Genomic DNA, 17,796 nt, shown 5'->3' on the forward strand with positions numbered 1-17,796 from the left:
GATGAAGCTGAAAGCACACAGGTCCTAGAGAGAAGAGATCTGAATTCTAGCCCAATTCTGCCACTTACTAGCGGTATAAACTGTAATTTACATTCCGGGTGTCAGATTCTTCATTTGTAAATGATGGCATTTATCAAAGCATGATGTGAATAGATGTTCATCTGAAGAGAAGGAAGTGAATTTGACAAACTGAGTGATATACTCAGGTTTCTTTATTGGCAGACCTCCACAGAAACACCCAATTGCAGCTCCCTAGAGGCCACCAACGACTCTCTCCTGGATGCTGGCTATGCATCCAATCCCCCAAACCCACCGCCATGATACTGCACTCCGCCGCCAGCTCCTGCATGCACAGGGCACTCCCTACCTCTGCATATCAGATGGCAAACTTCTTCCCTGCTATTCATAGAGGAAAATCCAGGACTGAAGGTTCCCACACTTACATCCCAACTGATCCAAACAATCAGGTATAACTCAGGTGATGTAATAAACGATTTCATGGCACTTTTATCTCATTTTATTTTATTTTTTAAGCTTATTTGATAATCTGCTTGGAACTGGAAATACAGGCAGGAATAAGACATCATCTCAGCCAGAGGAACGATGTCATCCTGCCTCTAGAGTTGCTTACAGATGGGTGGGTGAGTTGGATTTGTCAACAAGTGGTTTTAAAATATTGTGATAGTGTTACATTAGTAGTATGGGCAGGTTGTCAGAGCAGTTCTTTATTTTTTTTAGGTGAGCTCTATATTTGTTCCATGAAGGCAGGTCATTATGGAATTCTTGGTCTTTTAGAATGTAGAAGATCTTAAACAAAAGATAGGTCTCTGAGAATCCTATGTATTTCATGTGGTGTGATGTGTAGATTTTCCTCTTCATTTGTCAACAAGAAACAAAAATGTCACAAATGACTCTCTTGCCCTAAAAGCTTGTCAATTAAATTTACGAGCCCGGCGGGTGCTCTGCTAGGCGCTGGGTCTGAAGTCCAAACAGCAGAGGTTCCCTCTGCTTGGACAGCCTTTGTGGGGCTCCTGGGTGGCCAGTTAGGGAGCTGGTATTTACATGTAGGTTTTGACCCAAACTAACTCCTAGAGAATGAACAGAGCACATACAGCTCATGCCTGAAGAGAGCCTGCCTATCAACCAGCGCTGGAGGGCCCTGTCTGCACCTGGAGTCTCATGCCCACCGCCCCAGAAGCCGCCACCTGTGATGGTTGGTTCTGGGTGTCCCACCTGGCTAGGCTAGAGGACCCAGTTATTTACTTAAACACTAATCCAGGCATCCCTGGGAAGGAATTGTGTAGATTAAAATCTACAATCAGTTGACTAAGGAAAGGAGCTGACCCCTGATAATGTGGGTGGGCCTCATCCAATCAGGTGAAAGGCCTAAGAGCAAAGCTCTTCTTCCAGGAGCAGAAGCAGCTCTGCCTGCAGACGGCAGCACCAGCTCTGGCCTGAGTGTCCAGCCCACCAGCCTGCCCACCAGATTTCATGCTTGCCATCCCCCAAAACCAAAACCATGTGCCAGTTCCTTCAAAGAAATCTCTGTTCATTCTGTTCTGCTCTCAGAACGTTGACTGATCCACTGTCCCTTACTCACAGGCCACTAAAGATTCCCCAAAGTGCACGGAACTTCCCAACCCAAGCCCGTCCCACCCCCAGGCTCAAAGAGCCTTGAACTATTCCACAGTCCACCACGGTTCAGCTCTATTATGAATTAAATAGGCTGTAGGGGGTTGGCTCCCCGTGGGAACTTAATCATCACTTACAACATGATTTCTACACAAAAATAACTTCTGAATTCCAAAAACAAGCTTTTATTTAATAAACTATATATATATATATAAAATACTTATATGGAAGTTCATACCATCTTTATCCTTACAGTAAGGCCCTGAGTATGTGTTCCTGTCCTCATTTGATGTTTCAGAACACTGAAGTTAAAAGAGATTAAGGTCACTGGGCCAAAATCACACCTGGTAAGTCGTAGAGTCAGATCTGAACCCGGCTTTACCTGATTCCAAACTCTATACTATATTCATTTCACTATGATCCTTCCCCGTACGTGAAAAACTACCTGGGTAAGAAGTGCATAGTGGCAAAACATTCCATTTTCTTCTGTGGCACGTTTGTAGGTGTGCTGTGTGGAGAAGGGTTTAGACATTACCTAACATTTATTGAGAGCTTACTATGTGCCAGGTGCTTAAAGATTCCTTTAATGAAACGTCTAGGTTGCATAATATATCATTTCTATACATGGACACTTCAAGATTTTAAAACATGTTATTCCTAATGATTTTTTGTCCCAGTCCGTCTATTTTGGTCATAGATATTTAATGGGTTTTTCTCTCTTCTTCTTAAATGACAGAAGTTTCACATTGACATCAAGTACCATATAAGTTAGAATAAAAATACAGGGCTGTTCTAAGGTGAATGAAAGCCTTTTAATTTATTTATTAATAACATGCAAATGCCTTTTCATTTTGTTAATGGTTTCCTTCACTGTGCAAAACTTTTAAGTTTGATGAGGTCCCCATTTGCTTATTTTTTTTGTTTCCTTTGCCTGAGGAAACAGATCCAAAAAAATTATTGCTAAGACGATGTCAGAATGTACTGCCTGTGCTTTCTTCCAGGAGTTTTGTGATTTCAGGTGTTACATTTAGAGGTGCAAACAACTAGGTATAAAATAAGTTACAAGGGTGTACTGTACAGCTTAGGGAATATAGCCAATATTTTATAATAACTTTATATGGAGTATAATCTATAAAACTACTGAATCACTATGTTGTACACCTGAAACTAATACACTATTGTAAGTCAAGTATATGTCAATTTTTAGAAAAACAACATGCAAATACATTCAAGCATCAGGCTGCCTGCTCTTGCTTTTGCACATGTGATACCAACCCAGCTGATGGACTGACTCCTTCTGGGAGGGCATCTCCAACCCTGGCCAGTGCATTCTCTGACTCTCGGCTACACAGGGGCCCATTCAGAAAGACACTCCTGTCTGTCCTTATTCTGAAGATAGAGAGCCATTTAGACATATTCTTCTACAAAAATACAATCAGTAAACGTAAAGGTAACTGAGAGCCGGAGCACTCAATTCAAGGAGTATTACTTTAGGGTCTCATAGCTATTCATCCAACAAGCAAGCACGTCTTAGGCATTTACTTTATCGAAGGTGCTTTGGGAGAAACAAAGATGAATCACATTGTCTCTCTGATGAATAATGAGCGTGGCAGTGCTCGGTACTGGATGCTCTAAAAAACAATGTTTTTCAAACCAATGGCCGCAACCAATTAGTGGTTAGTGAAATCAATCCAGTGGGTCACAAACGACATTATTTTTAATTAAGTAGAATACAATAGAAGAAAATAGGAGAGTGTGTGGCATGCAGAGAGGTTAAGTAGTTCTTTCTTTCAGTGGTGTATGTGCATGTACCCATTTCCAAAGTAAGATGTATTTCTTAGTGTGAAGCATAGTTTAAAAAGTGTTCAAAAGCTCCTGCTTTAGAGAGAGAGAGAAAGAAGAAAACAAAAGCCTTGGACTCAAGAAGCTTGCAGCTTGCTGGGAAGATAAAGCTGATTAACGAACACAGAACCCTTCAGATAAAGCAGCTCAGGACACTCGGGGCTAAAATGAACCTTGCTGATTTTGTGCCCCAGTGGGATTAAGACCAGGGAAGAATCACCATGACAGTTCATTACTCCTTCCTCCTCAACAAACCCTCCACACTCAGCCTTAAGGACCACACCTCGGTGACCCTTCTCAGACAGGCTTGCTTGTTCCTGCCCAACTCCCCAGCTCCTGAGGTTGGATCGGTGCCCAATGGGCACATCTCTTGGGCCACTTCTCTCTTTTACATTTCTTAGATCACCTCATTATTCTCAGAGCTTTAAATACTGTGGGACTGCCCACATTTGGTTTTCCAGCCACATTACCTGAACTCCCAGGCTTGGATACCCACATCCCCATTCAGTCTCTCTACTGAGATGTCTCGTGGGCATCTCAAACTGAATACATCCCCAACTGAACTCCTAAGCTTTGTCCCCCATCTCTGCACCTCCCTTGGGCCTCCTCATCTCAGCTAATGGGAATTTATACCATCCCACTGATGAGGCCAAAAGCCTTGGAGTCTTTCATGACTCCTCTCTTACCTGCAACAGCCATGTCCCAATCATCGTTAAGAAACCTGCTGGCCCTATCTTCTCCCCATCTCCTCCTCCACCACCAGCATCCCTCACCTCCACTCTAGTCTGGATCGCTGCATAAGCCCCCCACACTGTCCCTGTGATCCTACACTTACCCCCTTCTAGCCATTCTCAACCAGCACCGGAAGCGATCCTCTTGAGCCAGAAAGTGTCACATCTCTCATCAAAACCCCTGATCTATTCCCATCTCACCCTGAGTCAAAGCCACGGTCACCACCATGGCCTGCAAAGCCCACATGATCTGCACCCCACACCTGACTGCCATCATGCCCACCATTACACACAGCTGCGCTCACCTACAGTCTCCTCTCCCTCCCACCTGGCCTCCCCTCAGGACCTTCTCACTCTTCTTTCAGCCTCGAGCACTCACCCTACAGATCTCAGGGCTAATCCCTCACCCCCCATCGTGCTGATCTTTACTCGGAGGTCTCTTTCTCAATGAGAACTTCCGGGTCTGTGCACACCCTTCAACACTGCACATCCCGCCCGGCTCCCTCCTCCACACGTACCCTCTGGTCCCCACCCCCCGGCTTTCTTTTTCTCCATAGCACATTCACCATGTAACGTACATTTTATTTATCTTATGAATGTCCTTTTCCTCCTTCCCCGCGAAGGCAAATTTTTTTTCTGTTTATACATTGCCGTGTCCCCTGTGGCTAAAGCAGCAGCTATTTCACAATAATATACACTGAATAATGTATTGGATAAGTGAATGAATACTTTAACAGTATTTTGAAAACATCACAAAAGAAATGGTATTGTACTTTTACCTCCAGCCTAACCACTACACAAAGGAAAAGAATACCATCATAAAGTTTGGTCTAAGAAACCTTACCTCAAACCCTACAATGAATACTCCAGGTGGAACATGCCCTCTCACTGGAGCTTGAGCTAGTTTGGAAATCCTGGTTCAGGTAGCTGTTGGGTGTATCACTCATCTGTGCCCAGGCTTTAGTGACAACTTCTCTTAGCTCTAGATATCATGCTGTCTAGAGGAAGTGGGTTGAAATATAGGCTTAAAATACAAATCCTCAAGAGACAGTTTCCCCATACAAGGATTATTAACGTATTTTGTGTTACACGTGTAAAGGACACTCAAAATATTATTCAGTTCTTTCTAGATTCACGTAATTTGAAAGATGATCGTATGGCTGTATTAGAGTGTGGTATTCAGGAAGGAAGGATTCTATTTTGGTCCATTTGAATGCAGTACACTTTCAGGGGTTGTAAATGTAACTTGGAATAAAAAGTCCAAACATCACCAAGATGCAGTAGTAATCATATGATAGCGATGAAAAGCAGGAAATTTTTACTTGGGTCTCCTTCTTAAATCTGTTGGGTTTTTTTTTAATAGATGCCAACTAGCTAAGTGAATGATTCACAAGTATAATAATTTATAGCATCATCTGAGAAACTTAATATCCCCAAATTAATGATAAACAAAAGGAAAATATTTGCTGAAATTCATTTCAAAATTCATAATTTGGAAATTAAGTATTAATACTGGAGATGATGGACTTGATATTTTTTAGACTCTGAACGAACATTAACAGTTGTTCCTAATAAGATTATCAGACTTTACGTTCTAAGGAGAAAGACCCATGCTCATAAGCATTTGACAAGGACTGGGGTCTCCATACATGCTGGGAGATTCATAAAATTGTAGCCAACACTGAAGTTTACTTTTGATGAATGGTATTTCTACACCTGGGCTTCTATTGACGCCAGGAGGAAGCTCACTAACCTTCTACCCACATCGCTGCTTCTGAACAGCAGACACAGAAGTCTAGTTTGCCTCAGGGGATTCAAGTCATGGAATTATAGTATAGAAACCTACGTGCTAGTGACTGCAAAAATAATGGAAAAATATGATGGCTCAGCTAGCCATGGCAAGCCAACAGACATGCCTCCAATATGTCAGAAAGACATGTTAGAGGGCTTCCCTGGTGGCGCAGTGGTTGGGAGTCCGCCTGCCGATGCAGGGGACGCGGGTTCGTGCCCCGGTCCGGGAGGATCCCACGTGCCGCGGGGCGGCTGGGCCCGTGGGCCATGGCCACTGAGCCTGCGCATCCGGAGCCTGTGCTCCACAACGGGAGAGGCCACAGCAGTGAGAGGCCCGCATACCAAAAAAAAAAAAAAGAAAGAAAGAAAGACATGTTAGAAATTAACAGTTGCATTAAAAACTAAGGACTCTAGGGCTTCCCTGGTGGCACAGTGGTTGAGAGTCCGCCTACCAATGCAGGGGACACGGGTTCGTGCCCCGGTCTGGGAAGATCCCACATGCCGCAGAGCGGCTAGGCCCGTGAGCCATGGCCGCTGAGCCTGCGCGTCCGGAGCCTGTGCTCCGCAAGGGGAGAGGCCACAACAGTGAGAGGCCCGCCTACCGCAAAAAAAAAAAAAAAAAAAAAAAAAACACTAAGGACTCTAAATTAGCTTATCTTCTGTATAGTCAGTGGACATACATATATTTACCATAGACCTAAACCTCTGGTGTTTTTATCTTGCTATCTATTAGAATGTTTGTGTTCTTGCTCATATTTCACTAAAACTTGTAGCCAGCTATAACTGCTGGGTGACGGGTGTTCTGTGGGCATTACTTTTTAAAGTCTTTTGGTTCTTCCAAGCAGCTAACCCTCATTACTTGTTACAGGTTTCAAAATGTTATAGTGTTGTATCTCCCAGCAACTTAATGCCTGAGTTTTATGTTTAATGGAAAATTACTAAGTTTTGAAGCTTACAGAATGATATGATGATATGATGAAAAGAGCATAGAAATTTGAGTGAGACAAATGTGCCTTTCAATTCTGACTATGGTTTACTAGCTATAAATTTTCGAGGATGTTATTTAAAGCATAAGTCTCAATTCTCTCATCTTTTCAGTGGAATGACTAACAATGCTGGGGTTTTGTATTACCTGAGATAATGTTTGTGTAGCAGGGAATATAAAATGGCTGCCAGCAGGTCCTAAAGCTAATTGCTTCCCTATAGATATACTGAAGGAGAGGAACAGTCTTTGTCCCAGCTTCCAAGCAAAGGTCCAGAGATGCTTGCTGATTGAACAGCCTGAGATCACACGCTGAGCCATGAGACAAGCAATAGAGCTGGGGAACGTGAAAAGCCAAGTCCTCTGCTACTCCTGAAACATATGGAGACCTCAAGTGGGGGGGAGCAAGGTTTCCCCAAAGCAAAATCGTGGGGATGTGACAACAAGAATCAGAAGTAGAACTGGGTAGCAGAAGCCACAGATGTTCACTACAATCAAAATACAGGGTAGACAATGAATAAAATGCGTTTTCCTCCCCTCTCCTCATATTATACTGGAATATAGTACCATAGTTACTATTTCTTGTTCTGGTATCACAAGGGTATCTTCCCAACAGATCGTGCCCCCTTTGACATGAGCATCACCTCAGCAATATTTTCTGCCAGCCCCCAAAGGCCCATGGATCCTTCCCCTCCTTTGAGGGGTCACAGACCTTGCCCCTCCACATTTCTCCTGCAGTGTCATTTCCCAATGGAAATGCACTTTGCATTTGCACAGATACATTCAACTCCAAAGGAACAGTTTTAGCACCAAGAAGAGGATTCATAAGAACAAACTACAAAGCCAGTAGGTAATTCGGAGGTACTGAAATTTAATACTCATCTTAGATTGATTCGCTTTAAAGCTATTTTTACTCTTTTCCTTCATCCATCCCCCAGATTTGCCTGATCCACTTAAAACTTGTAAACCCCTTTGAGACCAGACTGTGTTTTGTGAAATGTCTTTGGTGTATCGCCCTGGCACCTGCTATGGTGCAAGGTACCCTGTAGATACCTGTAAACGTACGTGGGTGAGAATAATTCCATAGGGTAGCAGTGAGTGAATCACCATCAAATAGCATTGTTTACGAAGTTCTATTCAAGGGTATTTTAAAATGTTATTTGGAGAAAGATGTGGCAAAGGGTATTAGCCCTATTTAAAAAGAGGTAGGTATTTACTCTTGTCCTTGATAGGTAATTTTTAAGCAATCTGAAGCAAATTAACTTTTACACCAGCTTCAGGATTCAAGGGGAGTTAGAAAGGGTGGTTGCCAGGGAAATCAGGCCTCGGGATCTACACATCGTGTAATTGTAATTTTCCTATTCTTGCTCTTTTTTTTTTTTCCGCTTTTGCTCTGAAAAGAGCAAGCTAAAAAGGCTACAGGGACATTTATGCCAAGTCGCATTTGTCAAGTTGAAAGCTGTGTGGAGCAGAAAAGCAGTTCTCCCAGCTGCAAAGAAGATGCAAAGGAGCAGAGTGAGTAGGGAATCTGAGAGCTCACTAAAAGTGCTTAGAAGGCCCACGCATTACAGCCATTCCTGTACAGAGTGCAAGGCAGGACCTTGACCTCCAGGGCAAAGCCTTCTGACAAATGCTGAAAAACCACCGGAGTGCTTGGAGGCCCTCACAGCACCCTTGAAAAGTGTGGCAGTCAGGCAGGTCTTCTGATTCCTCACACACTGTCCATGTACGTTTAAGCAAAAACTGAGAACGACAGTTGTTAAGGGCGCCACGCAATGGTGAGACAGTAAGCGCTGCTTTATCTCACAAGTATTTTCCATATTTATTATTTTAAACCCTCTTTATCCGTGCTAGCCAATTAGGGACAAGCTACTGGGTGTGCTTATTTCAACAGTTATATTTTATTTTTAAAAAGTACAGAGCCTGGGAGCACGCACTCCATTTTTTTTTAAGTTAATTTGTTCACACCCTCAATCAACGTATCAGAGGCAGCGTGATAGCCTCAAAGGCTTTGGTATCAGATAAATGCAGACTCCTACTCGTTATGATGACCTTGGGCAAGTCAGTCCAGCTTTTTGAGTTCAGTTTTGCCGCAGCAAAATGGAAACAGGAGTGTCTATTTCATAGGACTGCTAGAGGGATTAAAATAAAGTCACATTGGTATCACTGCCAGCCCTTGAGATTACTCTATAAATGTCAGCTTATTCTGTAATTATCTCAGATCCCCAGCTTTCCTTTCCTAAGTACAGTTTTGCCTCCTCCTATTTACCCTTCCTTATCAAGCTCGGGAAAGGCCAAGTCGGTTGGCCCCCTTCAGCTATAGCCAAGTGCCCTCACTCACCTGGTTGCTTCAATTGAAATGCTCAATTGTTGAAGAAATCAACAGCTGCTAACGGGTAGCCTTGCAAATACAAGCCTAGTATTGATACCCACCATTTTAATCACAGCTCTTCCTTGCTATACTGTCTTTATTTCTACCTAATGAACCAAATGCCTAAGTTATTTCTCCCAGCTTCTTTGGTTCCTGATGAAATAGAAACTGGCTCTAAACCTCACCTCTGCCTTAGGTTTATGTGTTTTCCTCCCAAATCTCCGCAGCCCAGAACTGCTCACAGAATTACCCCGGCCTCCCCTGGTATATTTCAGGACACATGCTCCATTTCGGCTGTCCCGGCTTTCTAAGTGTCTGCATTCCTTTTGTGGCTCTCAGATTTCCCCAAATCTCACGCATTTTCATTACTCCAAACCTCACCATCCAACTTCCCATCCTGAGATAATCTACTCTCAAGGAGTCACTCACACATGGCTTCATCTCCCAGCCATCGGCTCCCAGACCATCCCTGGCACAGAATGTCTGACTCTATCTACATTGAGTTATACTCTGACAGCAGCTCAGCCAAACCCCATGTGCATTGGAAGGGCCTTTTCAAAGTAAGCCTTCCCATGTCTGCAATAGTGTCTTATTTTAATTTCAAGGTATGTAGTTCTTTGTTTATGAATTATTTTTTCCTCCAGACTTTAAAACTCTCAGAAGTTGTTTTCTTATCTGAACTCTGTGTTCTTTAGATTATCGTAAAATGACAAGTGTTACTCCTAAAACAATCAAGATCTAAATACGAAGAAAAAAAAAATCCCTGGACTGTGTATGGCAGACCCCTCCCAGCTTGGGCACGGTGTCACTCTGACGTAGCTACTAACCTCTCTGGACTTCAGTTTCTTTATTTGATAAACTGAGATTATAATACTTACTCTTCCTATCCTTCAAGGCGGTTGTAAGCATCATGGGACAATTGTGTAAACTTATGTTTTTGGCCAAAGCATGACATAGATGAATGCTAACTGTTATTAATCTGGTCACTAAGGAATACAAACATGAAGTTCTATAATTGCTATCCCAGAATACATCCATTCGTGTTCTTATTTTTGCACATATTCTTTAAAAAGCTGTTTGATAGATTCCTGAGCTCCATATTTTTCACATTTTAGCATCTTTGATATTGGAATGTATCATTGAATCTATGGAGTGTCAGAGCTTAATTGGTGGTGTTTCTTTCTTAGTGGTACAGAAATGTATTGAGGAGTCTACATTGGTATCTTGGATTCAGTAAAATGCAGCATTTGGAGTTTAGGGGAAAGCTGAGGAAGTGTAAAATTAAGGGTACCTTGTCTATTCAGAATAGAATAGAAATTCTATTAACCAAGAGGGGAATAGGATAACCTCCCCCTGCCCCCCACAAAAAAAAATTAGCAAAGAGTTTGAGACATTCAGACAGAAGGAATTACCTTGAATGATGCTACTTTAAGGTTCCCTATGGGAAACCTTTTATATATATATAAAATATATATAATATACATTATATTATATGTTATAAATTACATATATCATAAATAGAAATATATAATAATATATTTTATTTATATTTATAATTTTCATATATGAGATTTTTCTATTTTTACATAGGGTTACATATATATATTCCCTTTGCTTTTATATCTTTATACTAGAATATCTACTTTAATGACTAGAAGGATGTTAGTTAAAACACCACTGCTTTTTAATCCCAAGATATTTATAGCTTGCCATACTTTAAAAGTAGCCACGAGGAGACAGATTTGTAACATATATTCTCAGATTTTTTTTTTTTTTTTTTTTTTTTTTGTGGTACGGACGCAGAACGCTCTGTGGCATGTGGGATCCTCCCGGACCGGGGAACAAACCCGCGTCCCCTGCACTGGCAGGCGGACTCCCAACCACTGCGCCACCAGGGAAGCCCTATTCTCAGATTTTTAATGGTGCTTTGAAGTTCACAAGCTATATTCACACACATTATCTCTAGTCATTATACATCTATTATCATCCCCATTTTACAGATGGAAAAATTGAATCAAAGAGGTGAAGTGACTCATTCCAGGTCACACACAGTGAGTGAATGCAAAACTGGTGTTGGAATTAATTAGTTCTTCTTTTCCAGCCTCTCCCCACCACAGTGACTGAGTGCTGCACAGAGCAGACACTTCGTGCAGTCCAGCACCTCCCTGACCACTGGCTGTTGGCCTTAACCGTCCTCAGACATCTGGAATGCATAGGTCTTGAGTCAAGGTTTCTAAAAGAAAAATAGCTTCTCCAAATACAAAAATATCTCCCATGGAGTTTTCTTTTTCCTTAAGATTTCTGCTTTATGAACAAAAAGGAGTCATTTGAGATTCGATCACTGGGAAGCCAGGCCAGCTTCAGTTGGCCCAAGGAAGCAGGCTCCCACCTCGGTCCTACAGAATAGAAATGAGTCCCCAGGACAGAGAATGTAGAGTATTTCCTGATGGGCCAGTCTCACTTAAAAATGATGGGCGTAGGCAGTATATTAGAAATTTAAGTTTTTGCTTAATATATTTCAATTATTTCTGCCCCTCCATTATCAAAGAAATTGAAAGCAAGGCATGAGAGTCTTCTTGGAAAGCCAAAGTCATCCACCATGAGGGAGCATCTGTGTGCCGAGTGCAGAACTCCCATAAAACAGACCTTTATTGAGCACTTCCTGTGTGCTCATGGTCATTACCTCATTTAATCCATGTATAACCTTATGGGGTAGGAAACAGACAAGGAAACTGAGGCACAGAGAATTTAATTAATGAGCCCATGGACGTCCCTATTTAGTGGTCCAGCGGAAACCCAAACCTGGACAAGCTGGTTGCAGAGCCCAAGCCCCTAACCCTTCAGCAGTACGGCTTCCCCCAGTTTCAGCAAGCTTACTGAGCCATTGGAGAGATGACACAAAGATACAGAAAACAAGTCATATATATAAATGCCATTGTAGGATTATGCAACTTAAGTACTTAGAAGGAATCTGTGGATCAGGTTAGAGGCCATACCGTCTCCATCACAACCATACAACTCTGCCCTTCTAATTTAAAACCAGCCACAGTCAATACGTAATGAGTGGGCATGACTGTGTGCCAATAAAACTTTATTTACAAATGCAGATGGCAAGCTGGATTTCACCTGTGAGCTACAGTTGGCTGACCCCTTATGTAGATGGTACATGCTATAGATTTCACAGAGGAGTTGAATTTAGGCTGGAGCAGTTGGAGGGACCTTTGGGATTGCTGAGTTCAGCTTGAAGGAAGATTTGAGATGGGTTTACAAGAGCCTGTGTGACCTGGTCCCACCTCCCCAGCCTTTCCTGGCATCTCCCTCTTGGTCAGGACTCTCCCACCACAATGGCATCTTTTTCCTAGGCTTCAGTTACACATACAACTTATCCCTACTCTAGAGACTTCACACTGGCTGATCCTTCTGCCTGGAAGCGCTTCCCCAGCTCTCCTCCAGGTTGGCTCCTTTGGTCGGAACTGATCTCCTCTTAGATGTTACCTCTTCCCAGTGGCTTTGCTGAGGAACAAGTTAAAGGAGTTCTCCTCCAACCCCTTTGTCACATCACCCCATCTTATTTTCCTAATGGCATTTATGGTTTCTGAAATCGTCTTGTTCATTTATGGGTATATCTGTCTATCATCCATCTCTTCCTGCTCTCCTTCTGCAATGTAAGCTCCACAACTTGGGATCAACGTTTGTATGGTTCACTGCCTGCACATTCCCGGCACCCAGACCATGGCTTGAAAATGAACAAGCAAAAAATACTTGCATAGACACCGCTTTGGGAAAGCAGGTGTTTTCCTTACTTGCTGCAAGTAATAAATCCTGCCTTCTCTGGAACAAAAAAGAAAAAGAAAAAAAACCTTGCAAAAGTGAAGGAAGAAGGGAGGCAGACAAGGAGAGAGACAAAGAGGGAGACAGAAAATGTAAGCATGCCACCATTAGGTGGTATTTTCTCTTGTTACATTAGGATGGCCCATCATTCAGTGCCCATGACACTATTTCAACTAAGAAAGCATCTTCATCCTGTAATTAGAGGATGATAGCACCTGGTTATGGTCATTCCTTGTCAGAGATAGGTCTTTTTACTCCTGAACCATGACATATGGTTTAAGTTATAGCCTGGCTATCCCCAAAATAGAAAAATGCACACTAATCCTCATTTTGTTCTCTCAAAAATAAAGTTCTCCACTGGAGTTTCATGCTTAAACATACGCATTAAAAAGCAGATAATCCTCTTTTTCTCTAACCCATACTGTTGTTAAACCCTAAGCTTTATCAGACTGATTTTATTGCTGTTTCTTTAACGTTTACTGGGTCTAACCGCCCCACGAAGCTCGTGCAGGCAAGCAGGACATCTGGCTTGCCTGTCGTCAACAAGTGCCCTGGCTGCTCCTTTATCTGCTCCAGCTTCCCTTTCTTACAAAGACTTCCATTCCTCTAACCACTAGGACCAGTAATAGAAAGGTTTTCTCAGACAGCTGCAAGGTTAGTTTTTTCTTTGGATTTGCCCAAATCTTTTCTCTCTGTGCAACTGACACGGAAAGACACAGCAACCCTGACTAGATCACTATAGTAGCTGCAGCACATGACTCTCCTTTCTTTTCAGTGGAAAGGGAGTAACATTTCATGCCCCGGCCCCTAAACAAACTGGTAAGCTTTCCTTGAAAACAATGTAACCAACCACTACCTCCTCTTTTGCTTTCAAATTTAAGAGACATAATAAAAACTGTGGCTCAAATTATAGCGACTTTGCTGGCCCTTATTGTTCAGCAACAGTATTTTTCTTCTCCAAAGTCTTAAGGTTCTGTTTCTTTACATTTTTCCTGGAGCTAATTTCTGTATTATTTTACATGTAATTTATTGTAGGCTACCTTTCAGTATATGAATAATGTATTGATTTTTAAAACCCATTCCAAAGCAAATCACTTCCATAAACTTCTTAGCTGCTATCACTTGAAAAATATGTTTAATTGAAACATATACACATTAAATACTTCCCAGCTGGTTCCCTTAGCAACAGTTGCAGCCTGTTTCTAGTATAAGACCAAGTTTCTACCATTAACTAACTTTGAAAAAAACAAAACACCTAAACAAAAATTTGCAATGTTTTATTTCATAAGCAATATGAGCTTATAAGTTGTCATTGGTCTCTGACATAGTTCAGAGAGCAACACTTATGAGCTGTGCATCAGTACTGAGAAATGGCAAGCATCGGCTGCCTCCTCTGTGACCCTCAGCTGTACCAACTTAATTTATAAGATGTAATTACTGAGCCAATAATGAGGTTCTGAGTATGATCATATCTTTGCAGTGACTCACCTGCCAATGGAAGGAAAACAAGACTGTTCTCAGCATTTATAATTTCCCTAAGAAGTCTCCCTGTTGCTATGGTGATGTGGATGGGTTTTTAGCTAAAAAAGCAAAAACTCTACATTGCTACTACCACAATTAATAAATGGCAAATGGATCAGATGTGATGGATGACAAAGGTGTCACGGGACTATAGTTGTTCGGTTCTGTAGGTGCCACAAGATCACGCAGAGAGAGACAGCATCAAATATGGTCATGGCAAGACCCCAGGAGCTGCTGGGCTGGAACTCTGGCCCTTTGTAGCTGGGATGTTGGGCGAGTTACATAACCTCAGTTTCCTCATTTGTAAAATGGGGATAATAATAGTGCCCCTAGCTGTGTGGATCAAATGAGTTAACATTTGTAAAGCATTTAGAACAGTGCTTGCATATAGGAAGCATGATTTAAGAGTTTGTTAAATAAAATAAGCTGCATAGTGAAGCTTAACCAAACTTTATTGGTAGTTTTCAACATTAGAACCTACAAACCACTGTTTTCAGGTCCAGGAATAGTAGCATCTCTTCAGTCTGATGTTTCTAGATATACATTTTCAAATTATATAGAGAAATGTATAAATTAAGGAGGAAAGCATAGTGCTTTTAGTGGAATGTCTGTTCTCAGTTCCTAGAACCGATCATGTTTAAAAATCTATGTCTACTCTGTGTGTGTATCATTGTGGACAGTTAACGCTTTAGAGTTAAAACTTGTATGTTATTAATCATAAATTTTAGATCAAGTAAACACTTATCTTTGAGTTAAACCAAAAATGCTTTGGACCCTAGTGCTGCCATTTATTAGTTATGTGTTCTTTGGAAAATTTCTTAAGCTCTCTGAGCTTCTGCTTCTCATCTGAGAAATACAGAAAAATACACAGAGTTGTTGTATCAATGAAACAAGATCCTATAAGCAAATTTCTTAGCATAGTTAAATGTTAATAATGAAACATGGCATTATTTAATGGATAATCAGTGAATAGTTAGCATGAAAATATTCAATACCTTTTTACCTTCTCAGTGCAAACCTGGCCAGTTCTCGGGAGTCCTTCCTGGATCCTCCTTCCCTATCACCATTACTGATAACTCCTGTTCCTAGTGTCTCCTTAGTGCATAGTTCATCTATGACACCACATCTGAAACTTGCTAGCATGTTGACTTGGAACTGTTGCCAAATTTTTGTATGCTCTGTCTTCTCATCTCTGTTATCAGCTTGTTGAGGGCAAGAACCAGCCTCCCCATTTTCTGGTCTCTTTTAATTAAGCCCTGTGCAGTGTTCTGTGCACAGTACGTAGGGTGTTCGTTACTTCTTAATGGATACAAAGAGTGGCCATTATTGTGTATTTCTTTTACCAAATGGAGGAGATATGAGACCCTAGGTTGGGTCCATGTTGAACTGGGGAATCTAAGAACTGAAAATAAGGTCAGAAAGAAGCCCTCTGTAGCACAGTGTGGTGCCCTGCTGAACTCAAAGGAAATGATTGTAGAAAGAAAAACGAACAGTGTGCCGAGAACATTGTCTTGAGGGGTCCCCACAATTAGGGACTTGGAGCAGGATCCAGCAAAGCTAGAGGGAAAGAACAATCCAGATAAGTAGTGGGTATATCAGGTAAGTAGAGTAACCAGAAAGCCAAAAGGGGAGAGACTCTTAAGAGGTGTTTTGAGAGAGAGAGAGAGAGAGAGAGAGAGAGAGAGAGAGTGTGTGTGTGTGTGTGTGTGTGTGTGAAGAGGCCAAGAAAAATTTAAATTAAGAAAGTGCCACTAGCTTTTATGAGGAGATCATTGGAAACCTTCAAAGAGTGTTTCAAGCACTCTATGGAGGCTGAATCCAAATTAAGAGGATTCAGAAAGAATCGGTTCTTGGGAAGTGAATGCAGCTGGTATAGACCACTGGTTTAGGAGGAAGCACTATGGATACAAGATGCTCGAGATGGAAGATGCAGGGAAGGTAAAAGAGAAACATTCCTGAATTTTAAATAACAACTGAAAACAAATCATTGAAAAGCTCAAATAAAACAGCTTTCCAAGGGCATCCGTATGCCTGACAATTATTTTCAGCATGAGAAAATGGAGAAGTGAATCAAATTGTTGTAATGTTTCCTAGTACACAGGTTCTTTCAAAGCTTGAGACATAGATTTGCATGTATTCAAAATATTTTCAGACCAATTATGGTAAAACACTACTGTTGAAAAGTTAATGTCTAAAGTTTTACATAATTACCTGTATTACCCATATTCACAGTCAGGAAAGAAAAGAAGAAGATAGACTTTTATAAAGCATGAACTATCTGTTTTGTATCTGCATAGGTCCCTCAGGATGAATGGACAGGGTACACCCCTCGAGGTAAAGATGATGAAATTCCCTGCCGTAGAATGCGGAGCGGCAGCTACATCAAGGCCATGGGAGATGAAGACAGCGGGGACTCAGACACCAGCCCCAAGCCTTCTCCCAAAGTTGCTGCGCGAAGGGAAAGCTATCTCAAGGCTACTCAGCCATCCCTTACAGAACTCACCACACTCAAGTAAGTGTTTCCAACGCTCTACTTCCGGTAGCCCGGCCCCCTGTATAATCACCTACAATCCGATCTTGCAACTTCTAGCATAAATGGGGCAGAAAACATCCCACAGATGGAGCACTTTGATGTACTGAATGTTCTATTGATTTTGACCTTGGGTCTGACTCATACATCCCAGTGCCTTCAAAGACATAGGCATCCAGCTGCGCCCTGCATAGAGCATAAGCTGAACCCCCAACCTTCCAAAAGAGTTTGCAACAATCCAGAATGGCCTCTAAAAAGAATTAAGATTTCTGACCAGTGAGGATATCTGTGTATCCCCACTCTTGGACGTTGTTTAGCCGCTAAATCTGTGGGGCAACGCTTCCTTAAAAAACTCTTGAATTTTTCAGATGATTGAGTAATAAAATAGAGTAGATTATTTTGGAGAAGGTTATAGAATATGGCTATGCTTAAAAATTGGGTAATATGTGAAAATTCTTGACAGATGTTTTTAAACTTGGACACTTGATACATATTATAATTTGTAAGACCTTAAAAATTTTTTTTTGTTTTGAAAAATGATTCTAAGCAGTCCTTACTTCAGTTT

General features: G+C 41.7%; 1 protein-coding gene across 16 annotated transcripts in view; it reads left to right on the plus strand.

The window, feature by feature from the left end:
* The window catches only part of DLGAP1 (DLG associated protein 1), a gene marked incomplete at its 5' end in the record, with an annotated part of 321,304 nt that overhangs the window by 50,317 nt on the left and 253,191 nt on the right, over positions 1-17,796 (plus strand). For 11 of the 16 annotated variants that reach the window (XM_082641702.1, XM_082641701.1, XM_082641693.1 and 8 more), the window contains one exon: positions 16,999-17,213. In XM_082641702.1, coding sequence (XP_082497828.1) covers positions 16,999-17,213 — 215 coding nt within the window. Of the gene's footprint in view, positions 1-8,379; positions 8,494-16,998; positions 17,214-17,796 lie in introns of all 16 variants that reach the window. The other 5 variants (XM_082641703.1, XM_082641694.1, XM_082641704.1 and 2 more) reach the window with 1 other exon arrangement.

This window comes from Mesoplodon mirus (assembly GCF_964341445.2).
Source record: "Mesoplodon mirus genome assembly, chromosome: 13".
Classification (NCBI taxonomy): Eukaryota; Metazoa; Chordata; class Mammalia; order Artiodactyla; family Ziphiidae; genus Mesoplodon; species Mesoplodon mirus.